This window comes from Rhinopithecus bieti, unplaced genomic scaffold (assembly GCF_001698545.2).
Source record: "Rhinopithecus bieti isolate Rb0 unplaced genomic scaffold, ASM169854v2 scaffold_32012, whole genome shotgun sequence".
In the NCBI taxonomy this organism is placed as follows: Eukaryota; Metazoa; Chordata; class Mammalia; order Primates; family Cercopithecidae; genus Rhinopithecus; species Rhinopithecus bieti.
The window spans coordinates 3,402,153-3,429,976 of NW_016814432.1; the positions used below are offsets into that span (position 1 = coordinate 3,402,153).

Consider the following 27,824-nt stretch of genomic DNA (forward strand, 5'->3'; position numbering starts at 1 on the left):
TTGTATCTGATCCAGGGATGCTTTGAATGGTTAATTAGGTTATGGAACTTATTCCCAAATGGAATGCGTTGAATTAACACTGAATATCCCTAAAACTACAAAAGAAAGAAAAAAAAGGGGGAGGACAAAAGACATTAAATAATTTATAGTAATTAATTAATCTAATTGATTTATAATATTTAATTTAATTAATTTATAATTGATTTAATTAATCAATTTATAATAATTAATGACCAAGAATAGTCTAGAGAAATACAAAATCTTTGAAATCCCGAAAGTCGCCCCATTTTATTTTCTGGCTAATCTGTTCATTTCTAAAGCCTCACTTCTGAATTCATCATGATTTTCTTAAAAGAAGAGGAAAAAACCCTGCCCTTTCAAAACAGATCTAGAACAGTTTGAAAGTCCCCGTTGCTTTAATAATCAAGTTGGGCATCAGCCTGTGCTGCTGCAGTTAATGAGCTTAAGCGCTCCTGCAGGGAGAGGGCTGGGGCATCCCAAGGTGCTACAGCATGGCCAAATGTTCCCAAGCAATTAGGAGCTGACTCGGTGTTTATCTTCTTTACAGGTGGGAAGGAAAGGATGAAAATGAAGTGGGCAGATGTAAAGAGACCGGCAAAGTTCACGTGACTGTGGATCTCAAGTACTACCGGCCAACTGAAGTGGTAAGGACTCTGGCCACCCAGTGCGTGGCCACATTTGGCTGGCTGACTGGGAAAATGCGCTCATGGAATGCCTGCTGCCAGCCTTTGAGCTGTCAGTTCAGCTCCCTGGCATCCTTCAGCATGCATTTCCAAAATCAGAAAACAATGAATTCAATTTGAGATTATCATCCTCACCACAAACTTTATTGCTCTATAAAGGAAAACAAGAGTTAAACCCATCAAAAGAAATCATTGATTTCAGAAATGGAATTTCACATCACAAGCAGATCTCGTCATGTTGGTCTTCTATTCTAATGGCTGGTCCCTGATAGCCTACAGGATGCCTGACTGAACGATGCCCTCCCAGACCTGCAGGACATCTGGGGCCTGGGGGGCCTGCTTGCCTCTCCAGCTATGTCAGTGTCTGTGTCTGTGTACTCATACACAAGTACACACTTGCAGACTACACCATAAATGATTTCCCCTGCATTTTTTAAGACTCAGGTCAGGTACCACCCTGTCCATGAAGCCTTTCCTGGCCAATACATCAGTACTGCTGAAATTCCTTCCCACTCCTTTCTTTGTATCCGCATTATATGCTATACCTAATTCTATTATAGTACCTATTATAACTCATTATAATCATTTGTTTACATATCTTTCTCTCTTTACCAAATTGTGAACTCTTTGAGGATAGGGACTTTAAAAAAATATCTTAAGGCCAGGCATGGTGGCTCACACCTGTAATCCCAGCACTTTGGAAGGCAGAGGCAGGCAGATCACCTGAGGTCAGGAGTTCAAGACCAGCCTGACCAACATGATAAAACCCCATCTCTACTAGAAATACAAAATTAGCCGGGCCTGGTGGTACAAGCCTGTAATCCCCGCTACTCGGAAGGCTGAGGCAGGAGAACCACTTGAACCCGGGAGGCAGAGGTTGCAGTGAGCCGAGATCACACGCATTGCACTCCAGCTTGGGCAACAAGAGCGAAACTCTGTCTCAAAAAAAAAAAATCTTAGACTAGACTATAACAAGGTAGGTACTTAATAAATACTGACTGATTGCTAGATGGATGGGTGAATTTCTAAATACAGAAGTTCCTGTGTTAAAAAATGGTTGTTAGAACATAACATCCTCCTTTCCTAAATTTATAAAGCTGCCTAGCCTGCTGTTATTGCTTTAATGAGGTCCATCCTCACCATGGAAGCAAAACTCAACGTAGGAAATATACCTAAAGATAGTAGAAAGCAACATCTCCAGAGAGAAACGTTCATATGTGTTACCTAGTGAAGTGAACATTAACTGTGAAAATTGAATTTGTTTGAAACCATTTTCCCTATGTTCTGAACGAAATTCCTATCTGTTGTACAACCTTGGAGAGGTTAGGAAAACCCCATTGAGGAGAGACTGAAAGTGAATCGGTCATCATTTACCACTCTTTAAAATGTCCTGTTTCAGACAGAAAGAAAAAACTGTATTTCATGCACTCTGCACACAGGAGGAAATGAAAAGGAAAGGAAGTAACCAGTGCTTGGGAGAGGTAGGGCTGTGGAGTCGTGCATTGTCTGGGCGAAGGGCGTGGCCGGGGCTCGACACAGTGAACAATTGTTCCCAGTGCTAATGGAGAGTGGGTGTGCCTAGGAGAGGATGTGTACTGGCCCTCAGGGAGGGAGATGCCAGCCACACTGCTGACATAGCCAGGACTGCCGGCTGGAGCCCTGAGCTGTGCTGCCATTTGACTCTCTGGCCTGATGAGGTGCGACAGAGATGTCAGTTTTCTGGAACATGGCACAGATCACTATTTGGGTAAATGCGTTTCTGTATCTACAATCAAAAATGGCCATTTCAGAAAAGGAAATTTACTAAGCCAACAGAAACCTCAATTTTTACAACTTAAATGTGGCTCTTTCCCTCTCTGACACCAAAATAGTTTCAAAAGCTAGGAAGTCATTAAGAATGGCTTGTCTGTCATTCCTACTTAGGCAAGATGTGGGATTGATGAGGACACAGAACAAAAGAATTCACTGAACAGGAAAAGGACCCTCAGACCAACAAGACTGTTCTTGAATCTGCATCGACCCCCTTTCCTGCTGTGACGGACGCCGCATCCCTCCCGTTTCTTTTGTTCATTCAAATGCTATCATCATACCTGTTCTGCAGCTCTGTTGACACTAGCATTCTTTCAGTATAAGAGTGGTGTCTGATTTCATATACTTGCTTTATTTTTCCACTGATTTGGCTCTCTCCTAAGCTTCCCTTTACTGTCCAATTTTGAATCTTGAACTACATTTTATCTTTCCAAGCCTCTAGGCTGCATTAATTTCATTCACTCCGCTTCAACTTAATATCCCACTGGGTAAGCTTTTCTTGTATGGTGAGACTAAACTTTTAACCTCATTCCTCAGAACAACGAGTTTTCCTAAAACTTGGATCAACTCGACAGCCTCCTGTTGAGTTGCCTCAGGGATGAGAATATTCTTCCAGTTGAAAGGTAACCAGAACTGGAGACTACATTGTAAATAAGCTTTTAGTTAGGTGTGAGGTCCCAACAGCCAACGGTCTAGAGCCATTTTGTATGAGTCCTGAAAAGCACCAAGCTTCTCTGAGGTTTGTCCACATTCAACTTAGGGCAGATGTGGCTTTTTTCTCTCACATCTGAACTGAATCTTTCCCCTCTCAGGGTCTCAGTCCATCCTGCACATGCCAAAGGCTGCTTCTTCTTCTTCTAGTACTATAAAAGTGCTGCCACTGATCAGCTTAGGCCATCTGTCCCCCAAGATCTTCTGCACAGAGGGACACTCAACCAATAACTACGTCTTCTTAGAATCATTTCAGAATGATAGGAAAAAAATGCCGAAGAAAATTTGAAAAACCAAGTGGTGAGGACATGTCAGGTCTCAGAACACTGATATCCTCCAGCAAGACTAAAGGGAAATAGAACTTTATATTGTGTTTTGAATAAGACTCAGAATGGTCTCAAAAATGGCCCTTTGCTCAGCAAAGGCAGGTACTAGCTTGAAAGAGGCCACCAGTGATTCCATATAGGGCATAGTTCCACATGTGCTGGTAATTTTTTTTTCCTCATTGATTTAGTGCCTCAAAACCTTAAATATCGCTTCTGTACCAGTGTGAAGTTTTGAAAGTGTTTGCTCTGGACTAAGGACTCCAGCATCCAATTAAAGCTCAATCGAGCAACATTTTTTGGTACTCTGCCTACAGAGGTTTGTTACCACAGAGAGCCTGATCCTGGAAATTAGACTTTAAATTTTCCATCACTCCTGGATTCTGGTATTTGTTGATGATAACATTAGTACTTGAGTTCTGTGCCACTTAAGAGCCCTCTGTTGTGTATAGTTTTCTATACATGCATGCGTTGATGCACAGATTTATTGCATTGTGTGTTCATTCTTAAAGAGGAAGTGGTATTATGCTCAAATGTGGGCCTGTTGGCCAAACTGCCTGAGTTTGAAACCTATTGATTACTAGCTGTGTGACCTTAGGCAAGTTCCTTAACTTCTCAGTGCCTCTGTTCCCTCATTTTTAAAAAATGAGATTAATAACAGGACTTCTTTCAAAAAATTATTGGAGAATTGACAGAGTCAGTTATGCAAAGTACTTATTAGTACAGTGTCTGGCACAGAGTAAATATCCAATATTGTTGTTGTTCTTAACCATTCATTCATTCACTAAATATTTATCAGACACTGTGCTAGACCCTAGGAGTACAATGATGAACAAAACAGATACAGTCCCCACCGTTGTGAAGATTGCAAATGTAGAAATGATAGCAGTTTGGCCGGGCGCAGTGGTTCACGCCTGTAATCCCAGCATTTTGGGAGGCTGAGGCAGGCAGATCATGAGGTCAAGAGATCGAGACCCTTCTGGCTAACATGGTGAAACCCCGTCTCTACTAAAAATAAAAAAATAATAATAATTAGCCGAGCCTGGTGGTGGGCGCCTGTAGTCGCAGCTACTGGGGAGGCTGAGGCAAGAGAATGGCGGGAACCCGGGAGATGGAGCTTGCAGTGAGCCGAGATCACGCCACTGCACTCCAGCCTGGGCGACAGAGCGAGACTCCGTTTCAAAAAAAAAAAAGACATGATAGTAGTTCCTGGAGTCCAGGATCTTTGGAGTAGAACGGCATTATTAGTGAATTGACTATCATTCAGACTAACCAGCCAAAAATAGATAACAAAACATACTTGAAGCTCCTAGCGAACATTGTTAAGCACTTTTTAAAATGCTGATTTTTTCTTGGTTTTCACCCTTTTTGATCCTCTTTCTGAAAGTTCAAGAGCTGTTCAGTAGTACAGAAATATTCAGTGTAAGTATGAGAAAACTACTATTGACCTATTAATGTATATAAAATAACCACAAATATGTCTTCTTCTTATTTGAGAATTTTTAACTTAAAATTCACAAAGGAAGGATTAATGAAGTAGTCATCCTAATGTGCCAAATTTTTAACCACATCAAATGGTCAGTCCACCAAAAAAGCAAGACAAAAGAAAAAAAAAGCAAAGAGATTTTTTCAGTCAAACAAAAAGTCCCTTTTTTTTCTGCAGAGCATCTTAGGAAATGGGATAAAGGGACACATTCACAGACCCAAATCAAGTATTTTTCATGAAAAGTATCGTGGCTTAAACTCTACTAGCTGGTGTTTACTCCTTTTATTCCTTGCTACACTGTTTGTCTTTAACATTCATTTTTCTTCCCACTGTATTTTAATCTCCTCAGTTGTGATTGGTTTTGTTTTATTTACTTAGATATCTGATATTTATTCCTAATCTTTATAGCTATCAGGAAAAAATCGTGGGTTAAAACCTAGAACTAAGAAAGCAATAACTTCAAAGAAGTCCAACAAGCTGGTTAAAACAACACCTTCCTCCGGTAAAAACATGTGGCCTGTTTCTAATCAAATTACCGTGTGCTTGTCGGTTGTCCTCCCACCCCCGCAAACTTTCCCTAATATTTTTCTGTAAATGATGTTAAGTTAAATGGCCTATAATTGCTTGCTCTATCTCATAACCCTGTTTAGAATAATGATATGTAACACTTTCCAGACCTCAGGAACCTGATCTGTCATCAGAGGACTTATATAAATACCAGTCAGAGCTTCCCTCAGCTCTGTCTCCACATTTGGGGGTGAGAAGCCCTCGACACACTCACCAGCCTGGCCTTTTGTCCCGAAACTGTCCCCCTTTTCTCCCATAGCTGTTCTCACCACCTTCTCACACTTCCCCTCCCAAAGCAGGAAATGAGATGCCCCGACTCTGTCCCTTCATCTGTCCCAGCTCTGTTAGAAGCCAGTCCATCCCTCCCGGTCCTGCTCCTTCTGACCTCTGAGGCTCCAATCCTCCCTCCACCCCTGCTCTTCGTTCCTTTCTCTGACTAGTGGGAGCCAGGGTCAGAGGATGTGGGGAGAGCAGATTAAGGATGAGTGCCTTTCTCCCCGCACTCTTGGGCCTGTAGAAAGCGGCGAGACTACTCATTCTGAAGGTCCCTTCCCATTTTAATATCCTGGCATCCTCTGCCCTCATAACTGTCGGAGCACAGTAGCGTGGAATGCTGATCAGAATGCTTCCTCTTTTGTAATTATTCTCTGAACTTCTTACTGCTTGTGTTTTATAAATAGTTTATATCTCTAAATCACTGTTTATATATTTTAAGCCTCCCTCTTAGGCTCCTCATACCAATCTTGATATCCTTCCTTAATCACATTGGCCTTTCCTGCCCTTTTCCTTCCTTGGGCTTAAGCAAGGGAGCTTTAGGTTTCAGTCTCTTCAGTTGATTCTTAAATGCTCGACTGTATGTTTTCCATACTTCATAGGATCGCATACAAAACCCCCAGGGCCATCTAGCATTCCTCCTGAAGCCTGGGTTCTGCCCTCTTCGAGAGCACTTCATATCTAATGAAATAGTAATTGCGTACTAATTATAATACCCCAACTTCCTCCGTTTTTTCCTTGAAGTTTCTTTTCTTATGATCAGATCTAGATTAAAATGATGTCATCAAAGACTCAAAAACCCTTATGGGTGTACATAGCTATGTATCTTCCCTTGTTTAAGAATAGTTTTTGATTTATCCTTAAGACCCTCTGGTGTTGCTAATGTAGATATGGTCATTACCTGCACCATAGGGAGTTCCTGCACCACCTGTACCTTTTTTCCATAAAGCTATCCAGGTGATGACTGACTATCCTCATTTATAATCATAATGTAGACTTACTGACATCTACAAAATAAGTTTCAAAATCTTTTTATCATCATAAAAGTTTGTGTTAGCATCTGCATCAGCTTTCCATAGGAGGAGCAATCGTGGTTGAGCTCATTTTCTCCCTGAAGGAGCTCTGATGTAGATCACCTACAGAACAGAATTCCGTATGAGAGATCCATTCATCCCTGATGGGCTTACGTGTTCCATCTTTATTTTCATCTTTAGACAATAAGCTCTGTATTCTGGAATCTAAAAAATCCGTCTTTTTTTTTTTTTCTTTAAACAAATCAGCAATGTTCTTCCTGTTGTACCAAGCCATATTTATCTTCCAAAATAACAGCAGTCCAAAAATCTGTGTTCATGGAGATTTCACAGACAATACTGCCTGTGGTTTCTCTCACCCTGTTCTGCCTCATGCTCTTGATAAGGTTCATTATTTTTTATCAAATTTGATTGTTTTCCTAGCACCTTCTTTACTTGAAAACAGTTGCTCTGCAGACACTAAAATATTCTGGGACTGAAATGCAGTCCATGCCCATCTACCATGGGCTCTGTGCCACCTTTCTCTCACCCGGCGTGCCTTCTCCAGCCTCACTGCCCACACCTGTGGCTCATGCCAGGCTGGCTTCTCTATCCACTCTTAACTCTAGTAGCAAAGGTAAAAACTCATCTGGCTCCTTTTGTCATTAACCGCCAAGGTGATAGGTCCACCACTGATGGCCTTCCGTCCCAACTCAGCAGCTCTGATCTGCTTCCTAGACATTTAATGCTTAACAGGTTTGGCCCATCAGTAAATACCTGGTTTCATTCAGCTGTTACGCAGAAATAGGAACTATCCTTAATAGCAAAATCTAGCTTGTACATTTTGTAATGCTGTCATCAATTTGCTAGTTTCCTGAGTAAAATCAGGTGTGCCTTGCCCCCATGAAAACCTGGTATAAGAATATCTTAAACTAAAAAATAAGTAACTGTGTAGGTACTAACAGATTCTGCAGTTTTTAGGATTTATTACAGGAATCTTTTAGATGGTACATTGACCATGCACATTTAAAATATAATTCTGATTTACCTTCAGCTTCTCAGATACGTATCAGTATATATGAAAATAAAATATATGGTTGAGTTCTTAACATTCAATTTGAAAAGAATGTTTATCGTACATTCCATTACCATGGAAGTAAGTCCCAGTCTAACACCAAGAAATTTAAAGATAAATGAGATAAGGTCCTTGTCCAATAGAAACTCTCAGATGAAAGGGGAGCAGCTGCAAAGCTGCTGGGACAGCCCAGGGTGTCGGAGGGTGTAATGAGGGACTCACCGAACCAGGCCAGCCCAGGCGAGACAAACAGTGACAGGTGCCAGAACATGGCAGAGATGGAGACCATGGAATCAGAGTGGACTAAGGACATGTGGAAGAGAAGACAGAGCTGAGGGTGACTCCCAGGACAGAGGCTGAACCATGCAGGGTAGTGGGGAGGTGATGATGCTGAAGCCCAGATCAGAGATCCAGCGAGAAGACTTATTTTGCAAGGGGAGGTGTTGAGGTGTTCTGTCACACTCACAGTGCCTTGAGGATATCTGTGCAGCAAAATCAGGGAGGCAGTTGGAGCTGGAGGCCTAGTGTAGAGAAAAGAGGTCAGGGCTAGGGCCTGGATGTGCAAGAGCTGAAATCCTGACATACATAAACTCTGTAAAGGAGCATTTCTGGGGAAAAAAGAAGAGTGTGCACCGGGAGTTGGTCGCAGAGCCAGGCAAATGTGAATTCCAGGAGGTAAGTCCTAGAAACATATTTTGAAAAAGTAGGTTAATAATTCACAGAATACACAAACTAAGCACTTGTATCTGAGAGCCATACGGCCAGACTAATGTGTAAAGAGCTAATATCAAAGAGTTTACATTGGCAGATGATTACTTCATCTCAATCCAGGAAAAACTGAGTTTCAGGGGGCAAGCAGAGACCCAGTTTCAAATCACTATGTCCTGGAGGTCAGGTTGAAAAGCATTTTCGAATTCTTAAAGATGAATTCACAAAGTATGTGCTACATATTGTCATTTTATTAGTCATCATTATTAATTATCCTTATCATATACTCTTGTGAAATTATGAGTTGTCAGAAGACATCTTCTGAAAGGATACTTTGGGCTCTTCAACTCCTGACTTTTTTTATTTAAACATTTATTTTGTTGTATACCTAAAGAGCTTCATGCAGAAAAAGTTCCTTGTTCCTTAGGACTGCTGTCTGTGTACTTCTTGATCCAGGGATAGAAAGGATGATTGTGTGGAGGGTACACAGTCAACTCATGTTGAATGAGGGATCGACTTCTGATTCTCCCTAAATGGTATGTTTCAAGGGAGTGTGACAGGTGTTGAGATCCAGCAAGCTCTATGGCTCCTCCTGGAACTGCAGTATCCCCAGCAGGCTAGAGAGCAGCCACCAAGGAAGACATCAGGCTATCATCTGCTTTTATCTGCCAACCACCCCCCATGCTTCTCCCTCAGAAACCTGTCTGCAGAAACCCATCTTACTACTTGCTCCCTAGAGCCAGTTGAGTGTCACTTTGATAGTCTAAACTCTGTGTTGGGTTACTATTGCTGATGTAACAAATAATCACAAACTTAGTGGTTTAGAACTACCCAAATTCATCGGGTACAGTTCTGGAGGTCAGAAGACCAAATGGAGTCCCACTGAGCTAAATCAAGGTGCTGGCAAAGCCACCTTTCTTGTGGAGGCTCCAGGGTTCCTGGACCGTAAGGCTTTCTCTCGGCAGAGAACACTGAGTTAATCACTCTGAACCAGTGCTGGGCTAGTGTGTCCTGTGGAGTGGATAGCATGTTATTAATCACTTTGAGGACAGAACCAAAATGGAAGACTCTGGTGCACCGTCTATTTAAAATTGCATAGTGTGCACACTCAGAAAACACCGCTGGTACATTTGGGCAGCTGGAAATGAGGACAGGTCATACTTGGGCCTGAGGAAACATCAGACAGAGGGACAAGGACAGGCTTCCTAATCAAGGGGAGTTTGAGAGCAGGGCTTTGGAAAGATCTGTGCTTAAAAGAGAGAACTGAGGGACGGGGTGTAGGAACTGGGAAGGAGTTCACATTTGGGGCAGGAGGTGCTGTGGGAATGGACGAGCCGCGTGAACAGAGACATAGGCAGGGACTCTGTCAGGTGGAGTGGGTGGGTGGCCCGGTCCAGGAACCCTGAGAAGCCAGGTTGGTGGAGCCGATGTCACCACACCCTGCCCTGGCCAGGCCTTCCCTCACGGAGCCTGCAGGCCACCCCTCTTCACGGCCTTGCCTCCTCTTTTATTTGTACCTCCTATTTTCTTGCCTTTTTCTTTCTTACTGTCACGAGTCTTAAAACCAGTCATATGTCATCATTAAACTCCACATAGCCACTATTCTGATACCACTAATCTGTCTTTTGATTCCTGCCATCTGACCCCTGATGGGTTCAAATTCTGGAAGAGTGTCTCCTCACCTGTTCCGTGAAGTTAGTTAAACAAGTTTTGTGTTTGAGACAAATTCTTAAACAGTTCCCAGCTGTTTTAGTGATTAAAAAGCAGAGCCAGGAGTATGGAGGGACTTACTTTGATAAGAGAGATTTGTTTATAGCATAAACATGGATCCTTGACAGTCACCCGGGGAAAACCAATCTAAAGATGTTTTTATATCTTTTTTACATATTCTTTGACTTTGTAATGAAATGTTTCCCTATTTTACAGGGATTTTGTTGAGAATGAAATTAATTCTGTGTGAATGTTTTTCACAGTGGTATTAGAAAGACACTGTTCATTTTAAATTCAGGCTGTTTCTATTATTTTTTGAAAAGAGGTCAGTGGAGAAAAATGTGCCTAACATCATCATCTAAAACCTGTTGTTTGAATTTTGGGGAATATGTCATTTTTTCTAAGGCAAGTTACTAAGGTGTTGAAGTTAAGATGTATTTGTTTCTGAATCAGTTTTTGTTTTGGAGGATTAGAAAGTACTATAGTCCCTTACTGAAATTCTAAAATTTAAAAAGTATAGTGGTAGTTTGAATATGTCCTACTGGCTTGCATTAGAAGTTTTAAAAGTGTGTATCTCAACACCTTTTATTCCCAGCTCTCAAACTTTTGAAGTCTTCTAGAAGCTCCTAACCTCTCCTTACTTCTGTTTTTCCTGCTACAACTTAACAATGAATATTTTCCCACTAATCTCAATGGGCATGTTGAAAAAACTGGTGAAATATTAGTTACAAGACCCTACACAAGTGTCAGCTCCTTGATGCAGCCTGCACCTGTTCCCCCAGGCAGAGTCAGCACTTACGTCTCGTTCCATCACACTGTGATGGGCCATTTCCACCTGGGGTCCTGGGGGAAGAAGGACATCTGAGGGCCGTGAAGACTGCCTGGCACATCGTCAGGGGATAAAGAATGAATGAATGTGCACATTGCCGAAGAATCATTCTTATGCTTTATAGCCAGCTCTGATAGAACCAAAATTATTCAAACCAGTGTATTAAACTATTGGAGAGCAATAGTTTAAACTATTCTAAATAGCAAAGAAGATGAAAATAATAATGTTCCTCTTTCTTTCTATTTGAGATTCCATGGCAAGATGAGTGTTAAGTTCACTCACAACTTACACGTGTATATCCAACCTTTGAAGAGGTCATATTTTGTTTCTATTCCTTTATCTCTGTACATGTCTTTTCACTAGTTCTTTCATTTTCTGCCACTTTCCTATCTCCTCGTGTTTTTGCTGATGTTCTCTCCTTTTTTCTGCATCTGTTCTGAAACTCTTATTTTCATAGGTTCTGTTTGTTTCTCCACTTCCCTCTGCACCTTTCTCGTTGATCTATCCCAACTGTCTCACACAAGCTCAGCACTCCAGATGTGCTGCCTGGCTCCTCTCTATAGGAAGACCTAGCGATGCCGTATTACAGCCACCGCAGCCTGGCTCCACCCTTGAGGCCATTAGGGCATGATGCCTCCGGCAGCCACTATGCACACCGTGTGAAAACCTCATGGTATCTTGAACTCTTGGCAGACAACATCAACAATAATGCATATGCAAAAGGCATCTGGTGCTTCTGTCTGAAGAGAGTACGCCTACCAACTGGAGGCTTTGCCAGCTCTGAGTCTCCAAAGGAATGCTCAGTTGTCAGCCACCATCTTTCCTTTACCCACTCTGAGGCTATGCTTGTGGAACAAAATGTCACCTAGCATAAAAGACACCCAGTTTTCTGGCTTTCCCCATCACACACGTTTCTCTGCTACTGTAAAACTTTCTGAATTACGAAGTGAGAAGTAAGTTCCACTCAGTGAATGGCCATCGTGGCTGGTGTTGGTGTTGTGGAACCAAGGTCTTCCAGAAACCTGGTGGCATGATATTACTTTTTTTCTTCAGTTAGAATCGTCAATGTTTTTCTTTTTTTTTTTTTAATGTAAGTGCAAAGAACTTAAATATATGATTGTGTAAGATGTTAGTCATTTAGAACAATGTTTTTTAAATTTCTGGAAAAGTGAGGCCGGGCACAGTGGCTCATGCCTGTAATCCCAGCACTTTGGGAGGCCAAGGTGAGCGGATCACGAGGTCAGGAGATCAAGACCATCCTGGCTAACATGATGAAATCCCAGCTCAACTAAAAATAAAAAAAAAATTAGCCAGGCGTGGTGGCTGGCGCCTGTAGTCCCAGCTACTTGGGAGGCTGAGATGGTAGAATGGCATGAACCCAGGAGGCGGAGCTTGCAGTAAGCCGAGATCGCACCACTGCACTCCAGCCAGGGCAACAGAGCAAGACTCCGTCTCAAAAAAAAAAAAAAAAAAGTCTGAAAAAGTGTTGGGCTTATAGAGATTTTCCTAATAAGGTGTACAGTGTCTTCCTCTTTGCACATCCATTTTGGTGGAAAATTCAGGCAAATGCACTAGAATAGTCTTTGGATATGTTTTCTAAAACAAGTAACTCCAGTTGTTGTTGTTTTTTTTAATATTATGTTTCCCACATGAAGAGAAGTGGCCTGATTGAGTATGCCTCTTACCAAAATGGTTAACTTACAGTGAGGACGTGAAAAAATCAGAACTCAAATGGGCCCGTGGATCAGATGAATAAGAAAAAGAGAAGCGACTATGGATAAAAGCAGTTGCTGATTTTCCTTTGAGATGTTTGTGCTTCATGCTGCCAAATTGAGATGAGAGAAAAGCCAATTTCTTGCAGTTTGGCACATCTGTGAAATGCAGCACAAACACACGTACGTGTGTGTGTGTGTATGTGTGTGTTGTGTAGCCCATTGATCCAAAAAGCCTGTTTATCTATCAGCAAGACAAAATATTATCTTCATGCATCAGTACCTCCTCCTAAAGGTGGGATGGGGATGGCTGTCAGTGCCAATACATTGTCTCTTCTTTCAGCTGGCAGGGGTGGGCAGTGGGAGGGAGCCATGGGGCGGAGACTCAGAGCAAACAGTGCCAGCCCTGGATCCTGGCGTGGGCGGGTGGTGGGTGCTGGGAGCAGCCAGGGCCTGTGCCTAGTCATCACGTGGTGCTGAGCAACCACCAGCTCATCCCAGAAAGGAGGTGAAAAGATAACACACGCTGGAGTCCAGTGGAGGCGAGGACACTTCACCCCACAGGGAGCACAGTGGCCAAGGGAATGGTTTTTAATGGTGGTTTGACTTAGCATACTTACGAAAAGTCTAGCGCCTACCCCCGGCGTGTGGGTTTATTTGGCAAAACATAAAACAGAGTCAGTTGCTTGTCCTTGAGAGTGGCCACTATGGATCCACCACATTTCTTCTGACTTGTCAGTCTGACACCGTGGCTGGGTTCTACAGTCTTGTGTTGACGGATTTGATTCTTTTTTTTTTTTTTTTGGAGACGGAGTCTGGCTCTGTCGCCAGGGCTGGAGTGCAGTGGCCGGATCTCAGCTCACTGCAAGCTCCGCCTCCCGGGTTCCCGCCATTCTCCTGCCTCAGCCTCCCGAGTAGCTGGGACTACAGGCGCCCGCCACCTCGCCCGGCTAGATTTTGTATTTTTTGGTAGAGACGGGGTTTCACCGTGTTAGCCAGGATGGTCTCGATCTCCTGACCTCATGATCCGCCCGTCTCGGCCTCCCAAAGTGCTGGGATTACAGGCTTGAGCCACCGCGCCCAGCCGGATTTGATTCTTTGGGAGAAATGCAGATATGATGGCGTAGCCTTCTTGCTTTCTGCAGCAGAAACGGCCTCGTGTCTGCCCCGTGTCCCCAGTCATCCACGCACATTCATCAGGCTTTCTGATTCATACCAGTTTCTCCTCAGCCCTCCAACTAAGCAATATTTACATTGTTCTGCTAACAACCTCTATTGAAATCCAAACTTAATAACCTATTGCTTGCTAGCAATATTCTCCTCTTCCTTTCTGCCTTTTTCATGATCTTGATTTTTTTTAAAGAATTCAACCCTTTTTCTTTTTCCCTTTCTCCATCTTTATAACTTTTACAGACAATTGAACTTGTATCTGAACTTCTGAACTTTCCGATACCCTCATACTTTGCAGTCAGCATCAGAGACATCAAAGTAAAGGGGATATTTGTTTGAAACCCTGAATTGATGATAAGTCATTTTGTCTGCTGCATCTTCTCTCCATGTGAGTGACATTTTGCACCCCAGGTTTAGTTATAGGGAGTAAGTTAGGAATATGTGTTTTGCAGTTTCTGTTGTGTTTGTAAACCATTGATATCAGTTTATTTATCTGAAGGAAATAAGAAAAAACACTTCAGTCAAAATAATTAGGAGCTAAGAACACAGCACTTGAAAGTTCATTTAGCTATTTACATATTCTACTTTACACATCATCTCAAGTTTCCCTATCTCCTAAGTGAAGGATGATTATGATAAACTTCACAAAAGTAGTGGGAGGTTAAATTAGTGTTTGTGAAGCATGTTGAGATCTTATGATCAAGGATACCATAGTATTGCAGAATGGTGTGATTACTATCAAAGAAAAGAATCCCTCAAACCAAGAGTCTGGATTAATCTGACTGAATTTTCCAGCACCTTCTACATCTGCCAGGAAGCCCCAAACCTCCAATCTCTTGCAGTTTTCTCTTGATCTTAGAGTCTGTTTCTAAGTGTTGGAGAGGGTTAGAGAGTAGGCTTCAGTCATGAACTTGTAAACAGAGGAAATGTGTCGTGTGTTAATGAAGGCTCAGGTGAGGGGCTGAATGGGGCTGGATGGGGCTTGCGGGGCATGTTCTGCTGGTGACTGTGCAGTGCTGCTCTCAGCAGCCACCAGTTGCTGGTGCTTGGGTGGGGCCTTCACTATGCCAGAAACACTTGTCCCTCCACCCAGGTCATTCCTTAGAATCAACAGGGACTTTCATCCATGCTGCACAAAATCTGACTGAAAAGATTTCTTTCCACAAGTTTCCCAAGTCACTTAAGGGGCATGGAACGGGTATGCAGGCAGCCAGGGTGTCAGAGGCAAGAACAGGCTGATAGCACAGAGGTAAGCAAGGTGGATGAAAAACCATACCTAGACATAAGTGTGTGAAAATTGCAGAGGGATATCTCTAAAACCACAGGCCGCAAATGCACAGATTCAGTGCAGACAGTGGCAAAATGAGTTTCTACATCGATTTCCCACCCATGTGTTTCATTTTGCCTGTAAGCATCAGAGCTCTTGTGGATGTGTGAGTTACCCAAGTGTTCTTAAAGAGGCAACCCGTTTCTTCTCCGGTTGCCTCTTTAAGAACACTTGGGTAATGCTACTACTTTAAGCAAAGTTGCAGGCATCCTTAAGCAAAGGTGGCTACCCTAGTCCATGGTACTTAAGCCTGCTACATCAGACTCATCCAGAAAGCTGTTAAAAATACAGTCCTCCGGGGTTCATCCTCAAACCAGTTGAGCAGCGGACCCTGGAAACGTAGGACTCTGCAGGGATCCTGAGGCAGCCAGCTCTGAGGCTGGCCGAGCCTCGGTAAGTGGGGGCAGCTGTGCCCTGGGTTGCAGTCCGGGAGTGATGCACACAGTTCACTTGTCCCTAACCTTGTTGGTTTCATTCATCTCTTGAAGAATTAGATAAAAGCTGATTCCCCCCAGGGAAAAATGCTTAGAATACAACATCATGAGATAGTTGTAGGGAATTGTGCCTGTCCAGCTGTCCATGCAGAGAAAACAAAGCTGAACTGCCAAGTCCAGATCTAGGGTGACCATTCCCAAGGGGAACCTCAAAAGTGCATCTGCCATGTCAGGGCAGATGTGTGTTTTGGTGGTTTTTGGTGAAGCCCCAGAGGGCATTGCCCCTACATAGTTCTCTGGTAGGCGGAAGCTCTGTGAGATCTGACCACAACCTGGTTATACCACAGCAGGTACAGAGCAGGTGGCTGCTCAGGGTTTCGTGACTAAATGAATGCCGCAGACATGTGGGAAAGAAAATCATGGAAAAGAAAATCAGCTAGCTGTTTTAGGCCTCTGATCAATCGGTATGATTGGTTTCTTGACCAAGTTGATGAATAGATCTGCTGTGTTCTCAGCAGTCATGTGGTGAAGCTTTTCGGGAATATACACATATACAAATGTTTTTCCCAGTCTGGTGTAGGGTAGTAATAAAAAGCAGAGCATTTAGAGACAAAGTCAACTTGACAGGCAGAGTGGAGGTAAACAGCCTTCCTCTGCAGGAGCAGTGTTGACAAGCAGTGATTCTTGGGAAGCGGCCAGCTGTAGCACGGGCTTTGACTTCAGGGACTTCAGCAGAATAAAAACAATTTTTAAAGATCCAAAGTCATTTATATTAAGTATACTTGTATGGTTTGGGGTTTTATGTTATCGGTTTATATACATATGTGATTTTTATTGACCATTTCCAGAAATAATTCTGCAGTCAAGCCAAAAGCTGCTGCATGAGGCAAAAACTCTTCCTCCGTAGATAGCCTGCCCCAGTTGAGCCAGGCAGGTTTAGCGCAACCAAAAGACTGTATTCGTTGAGAGAAGAGACATTTGTTTTCTCCCCAAACTTCAAGCTCTGGTTTTGAAACGTAACTGTCAGTCCCATCTCTAAATCCTAGTTACAGCATTAATTCTCAATAAATTCCTCTTTTTGCATTTACTCTCATGTAAGCAGTAGTCTAAATAGCCATGTAAGGATAGCCAGAGAAGTGGGTTCATGTCTTGGGGAACAGAGGAGCCAAGGCCCATCCACGGTACTTGTCCACTTCTCCTTCCATCTGTGACAATCAGCTCCAAGCATCGAGGGCTTCTCCTGGTCCTGGGCGCCAAGCAACACGTTGCCTCTGAGATGTTGGCCTTTGCCACAGTGGCTTCTCCAGCACAGAGCCTCATTGTCACGTCCTCCAGCTGCTCAGGGAACGTGATCTTCACTGTCGTCATGTCAGATGAGGAAATTGGGCCACCAGGAAGCTGAGTGACTTGCCCAAGGTTATGCTGTGTGTAGTGTCACCGCCAGTTTCCAGGCCGTGCTACCCCATGAAGCCTCCCCCACTTTCCTCCCAGATCACGTGCACTGGGTCACCCAGAAACTTTGTCCTTCTGCGCCTTGGCCTCCAAGGACAGCTGCTGTCAGCACTTTCTAGCCAGGACCCTCATCAGCAACACTACAAGGGTGGCTGGCACTCTGGTTCTGTGGACACTGTCTCCCGCAGTCTGGTTCTGTGGACACTGTCTCCCGCACTCTGGTTCTGTGGACACTGTCTCCCGCAGTCTGGTTCTGTGGACACTGTCTCCCGCACTCTGGTTCTGTGGACACTGTCTCCCGCACTCTGGTTCTGTGGACACTGTCTCCCGCACTCTGGTTCTGTGGACACTGTCTCCCGCACTCTGGTTCTGTGGACACTGTCTCCCGCACTCTGGTTCTGTGGACACTGTCTCCCGCACTCTGGTTCTGTGGACACTGTCTCCCGCACTCTGGTTCTGTGGACACTGTCTCCCGCACTCTGGTTCTGTGGACACTGTCTCCCGCACTCTGGTTCTGTGGACACTGTCTCCCGCACTCTGGTTCTGTGGACACTGTCTCCCGCACTCTGGTTCTGTGGACACTGTCTCCCGCACTCTGGTTCTGTGGACACTGTCTCCCGCACTCTGGTTCTGTGGACACTGTCTCCCGCACTCTGGTTCTGTGGACACTGTCTCCCGCACTCTGGTTCTGTGGACACTGTCTCCCGCACTCTGGTTCTGTGGACACTGTCTCCCGCACTCTGGTTCTGTGGACACTGTCTCCCGCACTCTGGTTCTGTGGACACTGTCTCCCGCACTCTGGTTCTGTGGACACTGTCTCCCGCACTCTGGTTCTGTGGACACTGTCTCCCGCACTCTGGTTCTGTGGACACTGTCTCCCGCACTCTGGTTCTGTGGACACTGTCTCCCGCACTCTGGTTCTGTGGACACTGTCTCCCGCACTCTGGTTCTGTGGACACTGTCTCCCGCACTCTGGTTCTGTGGACACTGTCTCCCGCACTCTGGTTCTGTGGACACTGTCTCCCGCACTCTGGTTCTGTGGACACTGTCTCCCGCACTCTGGTTCTGTGGACACTGTCTCCCGCACTCTGGTTCTGTGGACACTGTCTCCCGCACTCTGGTTCTGTGGACACTGTCTCCCGCACTCTGGTTCTGTGGACACTGTCTCCCGCACTCTGGTTCTGTGGACACTGTCTCCCGCACTCTGGTTCTGTGGACACTGTCTCCCGCACTCTGGTTCTGTGGACACTGTCTCCCGCACTCTGGTTCTGTGGACACTGTCTCCCGCACTCTGGTTCTGTGGACACTGTCTCCCGCACTCTGGTTCTGTGGACACTGTCTCCCGCACTCTGGTTCTGTGGACACTGTCTCCCGCACTCTGGTTCTGTGGACACTGTCTCCCGCACTCTGGTTCTGTGGACACTGTCTCCCGCACTCTGGTTCTGTGGACACTGTCTCCCGCACTCTGGTTCTGTGGACACTGTCTCCCGCACTCTGGTTCTGTGGACACTGTCTCCCGCACTCTGGTTCTGTGGACACTGTCTCCCGCACTCTGGTTCTGTGGACACTGTCTCCCGCACTCTGGTTCTGTGGACACTGTCTCCCGCACTCTGGTTCTGTGGACACTGTCTCCCGCACTCTGGTTCTGTGGACACTGTCTCCCGCACTCTGGTTCTGTGGACACTGTCTCCCGCACTCTGGTTCTGTGGACACTGTCTCCCGCACTCTGGTTCTGTGGACACTGTCTCCCGCACTCTGGTTCTGTGGACACTGTCTCCCGCACTCTGGTTCTGTGGACACTGTCTCCCGCACTCTGGTTCTGTGGACACTGTCTCCCGCACTCTGGTTCTGTGGACACTGTCTCCCGCACTCTGGTTCTGTGGACACTGTCTCCCGCACTCTGGTTCTGTGGACACTGTCTCCCGCACTCTGGTTCTGTGGACACTGTCTCCCGCACTCTGGTTCTGTGGACACTGTCTCCCGCACTCTGGTTCTGTGGACACTGTCTCCCGCACTCTGGTTCTGTGGACACTGTCTCCCGCACTCTGGTTCTGTGGACACTGTCTCCCGCACTCTGGTTCTGTGGACACTGTCTCCCGCACTCTGGTTCTGTGGACACTGTCTCCCGCACTCTGGTTCTGTGGACACTGTCTCCCGCACTCTGGTTCTGTGGACACTGTCTCCCGCACTCTGGTTCTGTGGACACTGTCTCCCGCACTCTGGTTCTGTGGACACTGTCTCCCGCACTCTGGTTCTGTGGACACTGTCTCCCGCACTCTGGTTCTGTGGACACTGTCTCCCGCACTCTGGTTCTCTGGACACTGTCTCCTGGCTTTTCTCAGTGCTGCAGTGGGTGTATTTGCACCTACTTAATGGCCCGAATCTATAAGCCAGCAGTCAGAGACCTGCTGTGCATTGAGGGGACATACCTGTCATGCCTACCTCTGGAGTTGAGGCAGTGTACATGGTTCTCAGGCAATCAGGGGACATCAGACAGCTGCACCCTCTTACCCAGCGACACAGGCACCAGGCATGAAGGCTTTGAGGGATTTTCTGGGAGCAGGAAGGGCCAGGGCCCAGCTGAACGTATCACCACAGCGCCCGACAATGGCTTTTTGTCCTTTCAGTGTGTGACTGGCACACACTTACTTACCACGTCAAGATGCTTCTTTTTCACATTTAAAACCCAAAGCTGTGGGTTGCAGCACACAGAGACGTGACCCCAGTTGGCCTCTTGCTGTTTCAGGTAGCAGTGCTCAAAGGAATGCCAGCAAGGCCCAGAAGGCCCCCGGCAGTCACTGGCCTTTCTTTCCTGTGCCCTTGGAGTTCTTCGAATAGACGATGAGATTTTAATTTAAAAGGAATATTCTACCAGTAGTTTATAATAGGCATGGTTTGAGGAAAACCCAAACCTGCTTTTCCCAAGATCTAAACCATTTAATCCACCAGTTATCTGATGTAGTGGGGTTCTCGCCTGGATCCATTCTTTGGAGCTGCACCATCCTCGATGGCGCAATGACTGACTTATCCCCGCGCAATTCAGACTTGGACCCACCGTGTGGCATGTTTGTCCTAGTTGCTGTTGCTGTATTGACAACACCTTCAGAGGTGGTTTCGAATGCAAGCCCCCTACCCGCCTTCCCTCCACTCCTCACCTGCCCTCCAGCTTCTCCAAACACGCTTCGCTGCCTGCTGGGAATGCAAAGGAGTGACGTCTCAAGTGTCAGAAAAGTTACAGCCTCCGAGCTGTTTCCTTCCCTACCTTTGAGATATACACAGATGCTGCATTTTGTTTCACGCTTTTCAGTGGATGGTGAGCAAATGGCTCGTTCTTTATGGCCCTCAGAGCCCCAGGAGGGTGTGGACAAGCACCTCTCCCACTTGATACTTCTGGATATTTCCTTTCTGTGCCATTAAAACCAGATGAGTGCTGTATGTGTTTCTTTGTTTATTTGTATTTCATTTGTTTATACGTTACCTTACTCCAGAAAATGTTTGAAAATGCATGTGAATAGTAAGGATGTAGCCTAGTTTGTGAAGTCTTCAGTGCAATAACAGATTTGGTACTTGAAAACCTTTTTCTCCCAGAAAGCATGTTTTAAATATTATGGGGGCCCCAGCCCTGCCAACACAAGCCTGTTTTCCCCATAACATACCTAAAATACGAATAAAAATATTTTAACTGCATCTAGTTACCATATATAAAATTGCTTTCAATGCAAGTGCACATTCCAAGTTCCAAATCTGGGTGCTGCTCACATGTGTCTTTCAGAAGAGTGGGAAGGCCAGGGGCTGGCAGAGCTCCTCCCAGGCCTGTGTGTGGTGGGCCATGCCAGGCTGCCTGGGAGGAGGAAGTTGGGGAGCCCACCTCCATCTGGTTCCTTACCCTGGACAACGCCGTGGATGAGAGGGCTCTGGACAATGCTGGACAACACCGTGGATGAGAGGGCTCTGAAACAGGGCCTTTGAGAGAGTGTCCTGTGATTACTTCTCTCAACTGTGTGGCTGTTCAGTCTATCAGTAAAGCCTTTCCTCCCTCTTCTGTGAGACCGAGAAGTATTTCTAAGCAATACATAGGTAGATGGATGAACAGATAGATATTTTTAAAAATCAGAATATTTTCAGCTCACATTTTGACCTCAAAACCTTATTACTTGGTTTTGCTTCCTTAAAGTCACATTAAAAAGTATGGTTAGCAGAGACGTGGTTCTGGTGGGCACAATGGAGATGTAATTTTAATTCCTTCTATTCACAACCAATACTAATATTAAAGTTTTGGGTAAGCAACATTTGAGAGGCACTGAAACTTGAGATTCACTTAACTGCTAAAATACTACTCTGTTATCCACAAACTACCAGTTATAAATGTTTCCATGCCCAGTTCAGTTGACAGCAAGAGACTTCGGAAGGCTATAAGCTAGGAACCAGTATGAGATGCCAAATGCTTCCTTGCCTTCCCGAAAATACTGCCATGACAGTAGGCCTTTAAAGCAGTTTCCTTCAGGTTTAGAGATCTGTTCGACAGCACAGTGTCCAACTGTAGGGGATAATTGAACACAGTCCTTCCAAATGCCATCACGCAGCAAATCCATAAAAATCCGTGTCCATTCAGACTGTGGAGTGGCTCAGGAAAGTGTCTAGGATAAAATGCTGGGTGAAAAAAGAGGCATAAAAAGTGCACAGACAGTATGATCACAGCCGTATAAGAAAACCCTACACACAGGTGAGCAGAAGCTGGGAATCAGCCACGTGCTGTGGACGCCTCGTGCTCCCAGCCTCGTTCCAGCAGAACCGTTAACCACAGTGGTGTCTTCATGAGGGGCCTGGGAGGGGCTCTCCTCCGCTGGTGGGTGTTCTCCAAATGTTCATTAGTGAAGTGAACATGTGTGACTTTACAACCAAGAGAAAACAATGGCGAAGCATGTTAGTCAGACCTCAGCCTCGTTCTCGTCAGTTAGAATAAAGAAGCGCGTGAGGAAGGAGAGAAGTATTTTCCACAGGCCTCAGGCTCGAACACGTAGGCAGAACAGCATGGACGCTTCCCTTGACTCCCCTGTTTCCCTGCTGCCCCCACCTCTGATCAGTCACCACCCCTGTGCCTCTGTCTCTGGAATGCCGGCCTTCATGGCTTACTTGTTGCATTCCTGCCTCAACGCCTGCCCACCACCTCCCCTCAGAATCATCAGCTGCGATGCTGCCAGAACACCGCACACATCTGACTGTGTTCTTCAGGGCTTAATGCCCCCCAGATGCACCTGTTCTTGCAAGGGCCTTCCTGCCGCACCACCCCCTGTTCTCATTGCTGTATGGGTCTAGCCCTGGATCACTGGGTGCCCAGCCACCTCCCAGGACTGCAACTTAATGGTCATTCCTGCCCTCCCCAGTTCCCAAACTCTCCTGAAGCTACCTCTCCTCCTCCCTCGGGTCTCAGGTTTACTGGAACTTCCTCTGGAAACTCCTCCAACTTCCCAGGAGTGAGCTAGGCGTTCCCTTTTCTGTTCCCACAGACACACGGCCCCACACCACGCACAGTCCATTATCCAGGATTCCAAACTCCAAAGAACTCAGGGAAAATCAAAACTTCCCATAAAATCCATTCGGCACAAAATCTGACCCGACCTGACACAAGACTAATTATCTAGTCTGTCTTTTTATTAGGTAGTGTAACTGTTCCTACGTTTTGCTGAAGGAATATTCGCGTTTGATTATGGTGTGCTGGCCAGATGTTGCTGGGGCTGCTCAGAAAGATGGGATTAGGGTAGCTACAAACTTACCACCTGTCTGTTGAGAGTACAAGGGGCAGGGGCAGAGGCAGCACCAAGATAAGCCTAACTCAGCCTGTCCTGGCAGTACAGGGCAAATGTCCACCTGTGTGTGCTGCGCCCGTCACCTCGTGTCTCTACAAGCCAAAACATCTCAACTCCAAGCTCTCTGGAGGCTTTGGAAAGGCTCTGTGCACCTGTATTCTGATGATTTATGTGTCTATTTCTACCACTGTCTTTCTGGCTCTTTAAGTATAGGGAAAGTGTTTTGTTCCATTTGTATCCCCAGTGCCTTGCCTGACATGTAGTAAGCTATCAATATTTTCTGGTCAAAGTGTTCAGTAGTCATCACTTTGTTGTGTAGTGGTATTTAATAATTATCTGTAGAACTAGTATCCCACCATCAAAAGTTACTGAGGTAGGAAATTCCACCTAGGCTTTGTTCAGCATTTTAAACATGACTATTACTATTAAATGCTTTAATAACACAACCATTCAATGATTCAGGTTCAAAGGTACTTTTGAGGAAGAACAAGTATGTACTTGAACCCGCACCCCCACCCCCTCACCGCCAAAATAATAGAACAAAAGCTGTTATAGCCACGTGGCCTTAATATTAATCCACAAAGCAAGCTCCACACAGGCAGGGACTGTGTTTATTACTTCCAATTTACGTATTTCTCTTCTCACACGTGAAAATAGCCACAGCAACGGAAGTTCAGGAGTGAGCACTTACTGAGTACGTATTACACACGGACACTATGCTCAGCACTGCCGATGCATTTTCTCATTTGCTCTTTTCAGTGACATCCCAACACAGTATTTTCATGCTCTCCATCCACCTGTCCTGGCCCTCTTCCTTTCTGGGGTGTTCCTTTAATTTTTTGAAGTTTCTTTCTAGTTGGTCTTGCTGATTTCCTCCTTCTTTTCCAACAGACCATCTTGAATGGTACTCCCGTACTGGCCTTCCTTCCTCACAGACACACTCTTGCTCAGTTACCCTCAGTGGCCCTCTGTTGCCCACCTCCATGGAGCCCAAGCCACTCTGCCAGCCTCACAGTGCCCAGAACCTGATTTCCTGTGGATTCTTCAGGGAGGGCAGCCTTTACCCCCACACACACCCTGCCTTGAATCTCAGTGCCTTTATTCAGGCTGCCCCTACCCCTGCAGTCCTCTGTCTCCTTCTGATGGCTCTATTATATTTATGGCCAGCATCCCCAAGTCAGCCTGGAGACAACCTTGTGTTGTTGACTCATATCATCAGTGTTGATCTTGTCCCCTTAGCAAAAACGTTAACTTGTTGGAGTCAAGAACCAGGTCTTGTCTTGCTGTCATATCTGCCTCGTGCCTGTCACTGTGGCAGACAAATGATAGGTGATGAATAGGGTGATGAATGAGCCTTAGAAAGTCAGGGTGCACGGACTTTCAGAAACACACAATCTGGTTTGCAAGGACAATGTTCTTAAATTCATTTTTACAAGAAGCTAATGCCAAAGGTGAAAGAAAAAAAGAAAGAGAAATATGATTACTTTAAGTCTAAAACATAGATCTAAAATCAAGTTGTGGGAAAATACCACTTCACGGTGCCACACATGGAAAAAGCCTTGGCACTGCAGCCACTGGTGAGCTGAGTGTGAACCAAGCCTGTATCATGGGGTCCTCAAGCGCAGTTCAGCCCCGGGCTGCTTTCACACCAGTGTGATGCTGAGGAGGTGAATGGTGTCCCCACGGTGCACCTGGCGGCTGTGGGGCAGGACACCTCGACAGATGCCAGCAGGCGCATCCAGGCACAGTGGCCAGCATGCTGCCCCACAGCTTGACTGGGGAGCAGGGAAGAGGATTATATTTCTTCATTTACACAAAGTAGCTTTGAGGGGACTTCCACCCAGCACAGAAAAAGCAGTATACAAAAGCAACTTAAAAAGTTATTTTTGAATGAAAGTCTGTAACTAGCTGAGGTACAGACTCCTCTTTGGTATGGCAAGGCATGTTTGGATATGTTGTGTTACCACTTTCGGGTGGAACTGGAGATAAGAAAGGTGAAGTCAGGTAGCAACTGTCTGCCTTAAGAATATTTACAAACTATCAGTTAAAACATCTGCTCTCCCTGAGGAAGAGCAAGAGCCAGAGGGGTGGAGGCAGGGACGGTGGAGGGAGAGAGAGAGAACAAAGTGAGCACCCCCCACTTACTCCAGCTCACTTTTCCCTACCGTGCCCTGTGCCCACGTAGCCAGCATGCAGGAACTCCTCCGTCTCACTCAGGAGTTGCCAACACCAAGGAACCCACTGCATGTGTCTGTCCTCGTTATGCTTAAGAAAGATCTCAGCTTCCTTCCCCCAAAAGGTGCTACTGCAGCTGGATCTCAGGGCATGTGTTTTGTTTCTCACCTCAACTCATCTCTGCTTACGTGGACTCTGGTTCAGTGGCTTAGGATCTGGGATATAAAACCCAGCAATCATAAGTCAACACCATGTATTGGCCCTCCTCGTAGCGAGGGCTGGGGGCGGAGCTGTCACAGAGCCAAGGTTATCTTTTGTAGAGAAGTGATTTCCCCAGACTGAGGTTAGGGTCACCAGATGGGCAGTGAGGCAGACATTGTCCGCTGTCCAGTCCGGAGCTCCGAGGCCCTGAGTGCTGGTGCCTTCAATGTGTCAGCCTGAACCCTTGCAGAAACCTTCCTGCTGAAGCTCTAAGGCCTCCCCAGGGGTCACCACAGGTGGCCACCACCCTTATCAACAATAGGATTCATGCCACCACGGCTGGAGGACCCACAGAGGGACAACACACGGTGGCTTCTCTCCAAGACGTCTCTGTCATCTTCCCTATGGAATGAGCTTCAGTCATAGCAAGTGTGGATCTTTTTAGTGCTGCTTTCTCTGCCCTCCTAACTACTCCTCCCACATACAGTGAAATTCTAAAACAGAGCCAGAATCAGTGCTATCAGGACAGGGTTCTGCACATCAAGCTCTTGAATGGGCAAAGAGTATTTTTAATCAAGGCTCTGGGTGAGAGGGCAGAATACAAGTTTTAACATCTCATGTTTTAGGCCAGGCTATGCTCTGACTAAAGTGTGTGCTGCTTTAGCTCTGCCCTGGCTCAAACCAAGGAGCCATGTCAGGCATTCCTGCCACTCTGAACGTCTGTAATTCTCTCCAAGGCTCTAGCAGTGCCTGAGTTAAGCTGCACCTTTACAAAGAGTCAGAGTCCAGCTACTGCCATCAAAACTCGAGCTTGCATCAGGCACTGCTGAGAAAACCGCCGGCTCTGACTGGGTGGCGTTGTGGCGTCTTGCTTCTAAATTTTCCTTGTCTGAAAGGGGGCGTTCCAGTTTCACGTTCGATAATACCCAAGAGAGGCATGCGCCACGTGAGAAGAATCTCGCACACCCCCAGCTCAAACATGTTGGCCGTCTGACGTTTTCTAACATCGTATCTGCCTGTAAAAGGCAAACTCCTGTGTTGTGAATCAGCTTTCAGCTCCTTTGGAAGAACGACTTCTCTTTGAATCAGAACATGTTTCCCTCCAAATAAAATTGTCATACCTGTCATCAGTAAACAAAAATCATTCGTTGTGAGGAACTTACTTTAAACTTACAGAAATAGGCACATTCATAGAGGTATGGAAGGGAAGAATTTATAAATAAATTTCTTTATTACTTATAATAAATATATATTATTTGAAAATAAGACCTCTGCCCCAGTGGCCTTAGATTTAATGGATTAACGTTAGAAAATAAAATGTGATAAATTATTTTAGTTTTGTCATCACAGACCGTGATTTTACTCTCTCAAAATTTGAATATGCATCTTTTCTTTTCTTTTTTTTTTTTTTCAGTTGTACAGACTTGTCTTTAAGCTCAAACACTGCCCTAATTAAGGAATGAAGTTGCTCTGTTGATGAATGGGGACGTGTCAGAGTAGATGCGGGTCATGTGTTCTGAAAACACGTAAGCAGGCGTGTTTAACGAGGTCGGAAAGACACTGCAGAGATGTTGAGTTGAAGGATAGAACTTTGGTCATTATTTTATTCTCTATGGGAAGAAAACGTGTAACATAATGAAACAGTGAACAATGAAAGAAACATAGCCTGTATTTTTTAAATAATAAGTGCCATTTATGTGTAGAATTGGGGTCAGTTGGTTATTTATAAATGAAGGCTTAACACAAATACAGTTTATCCCTTTGGACGCATTGATGTACTCCATGCTAAGGGAAGGGAGGGAGAGGCAGGGAGACAGGAAGAAATGAAGGAGGGAAAAACGAGTTTAGCAAAGGCTTGCACTGTAAATATGGGAGGGGGTATCTAGTCATTCTACAGTTAATTACCCAAAGATTCCTGAACCCAGACTTTTAAAGAGTCCCTGGTTTGTTACCCTGGCGGCATGACCAGCCTGAGCTGGCTTCCTGGGGTTTTGCACTTCGCGGTTATGATGTAGGAACAGGATAAGTTATGACTGACCCTTCTGCACTTCGCTGTTATGATTTAGGAATAGGATAACTTATGACTGACCCTTCTTCTTCTCCTTCACTCCTGCCACTTGTTTCTCAATTATCTTTTAAAGTACAGTTAGGGTCTCAGATTTCCAGAACTGGGGCTGCGACGTCCTTTGAGTGTCATGTGAGGCATTCCTGCTCTTGGTGGAGGTGGACTGCTCAGCCTCAAGTCCCAGTGCCGGGCCCGAGGAGGGACAGCGCGAGGTGTGCTGGCACCTGCAGTCTTCTTTCTTGTCACCACATAGGACATCACTAGACAAAAGACATC

The 27,824-nt window shown here is 45.4% G+C and overlaps 1 protein-coding gene across 3 annotated transcripts in view; it reads left to right on the forward strand.

The window, feature by feature from the left end:
- Window positions 1-27,824, forward strand: part of GMDS (GDP-mannose 4,6-dehydratase) — a 651,165-nt gene that overhangs the window by 536,009 nt on the left and 87,332 nt on the right. For all 3 annotated transcript variants that reach the window (XM_017850337.1, XM_017850338.1, XM_017850339.1), the window contains one exon: window positions 569-665. In XM_017850337.1, the coding sequence (XP_017705826.1) occupies window positions 569-665 (97 nt within the window). The remainder of the gene's footprint in view (window positions 1-568; window positions 666-27,824) is intronic.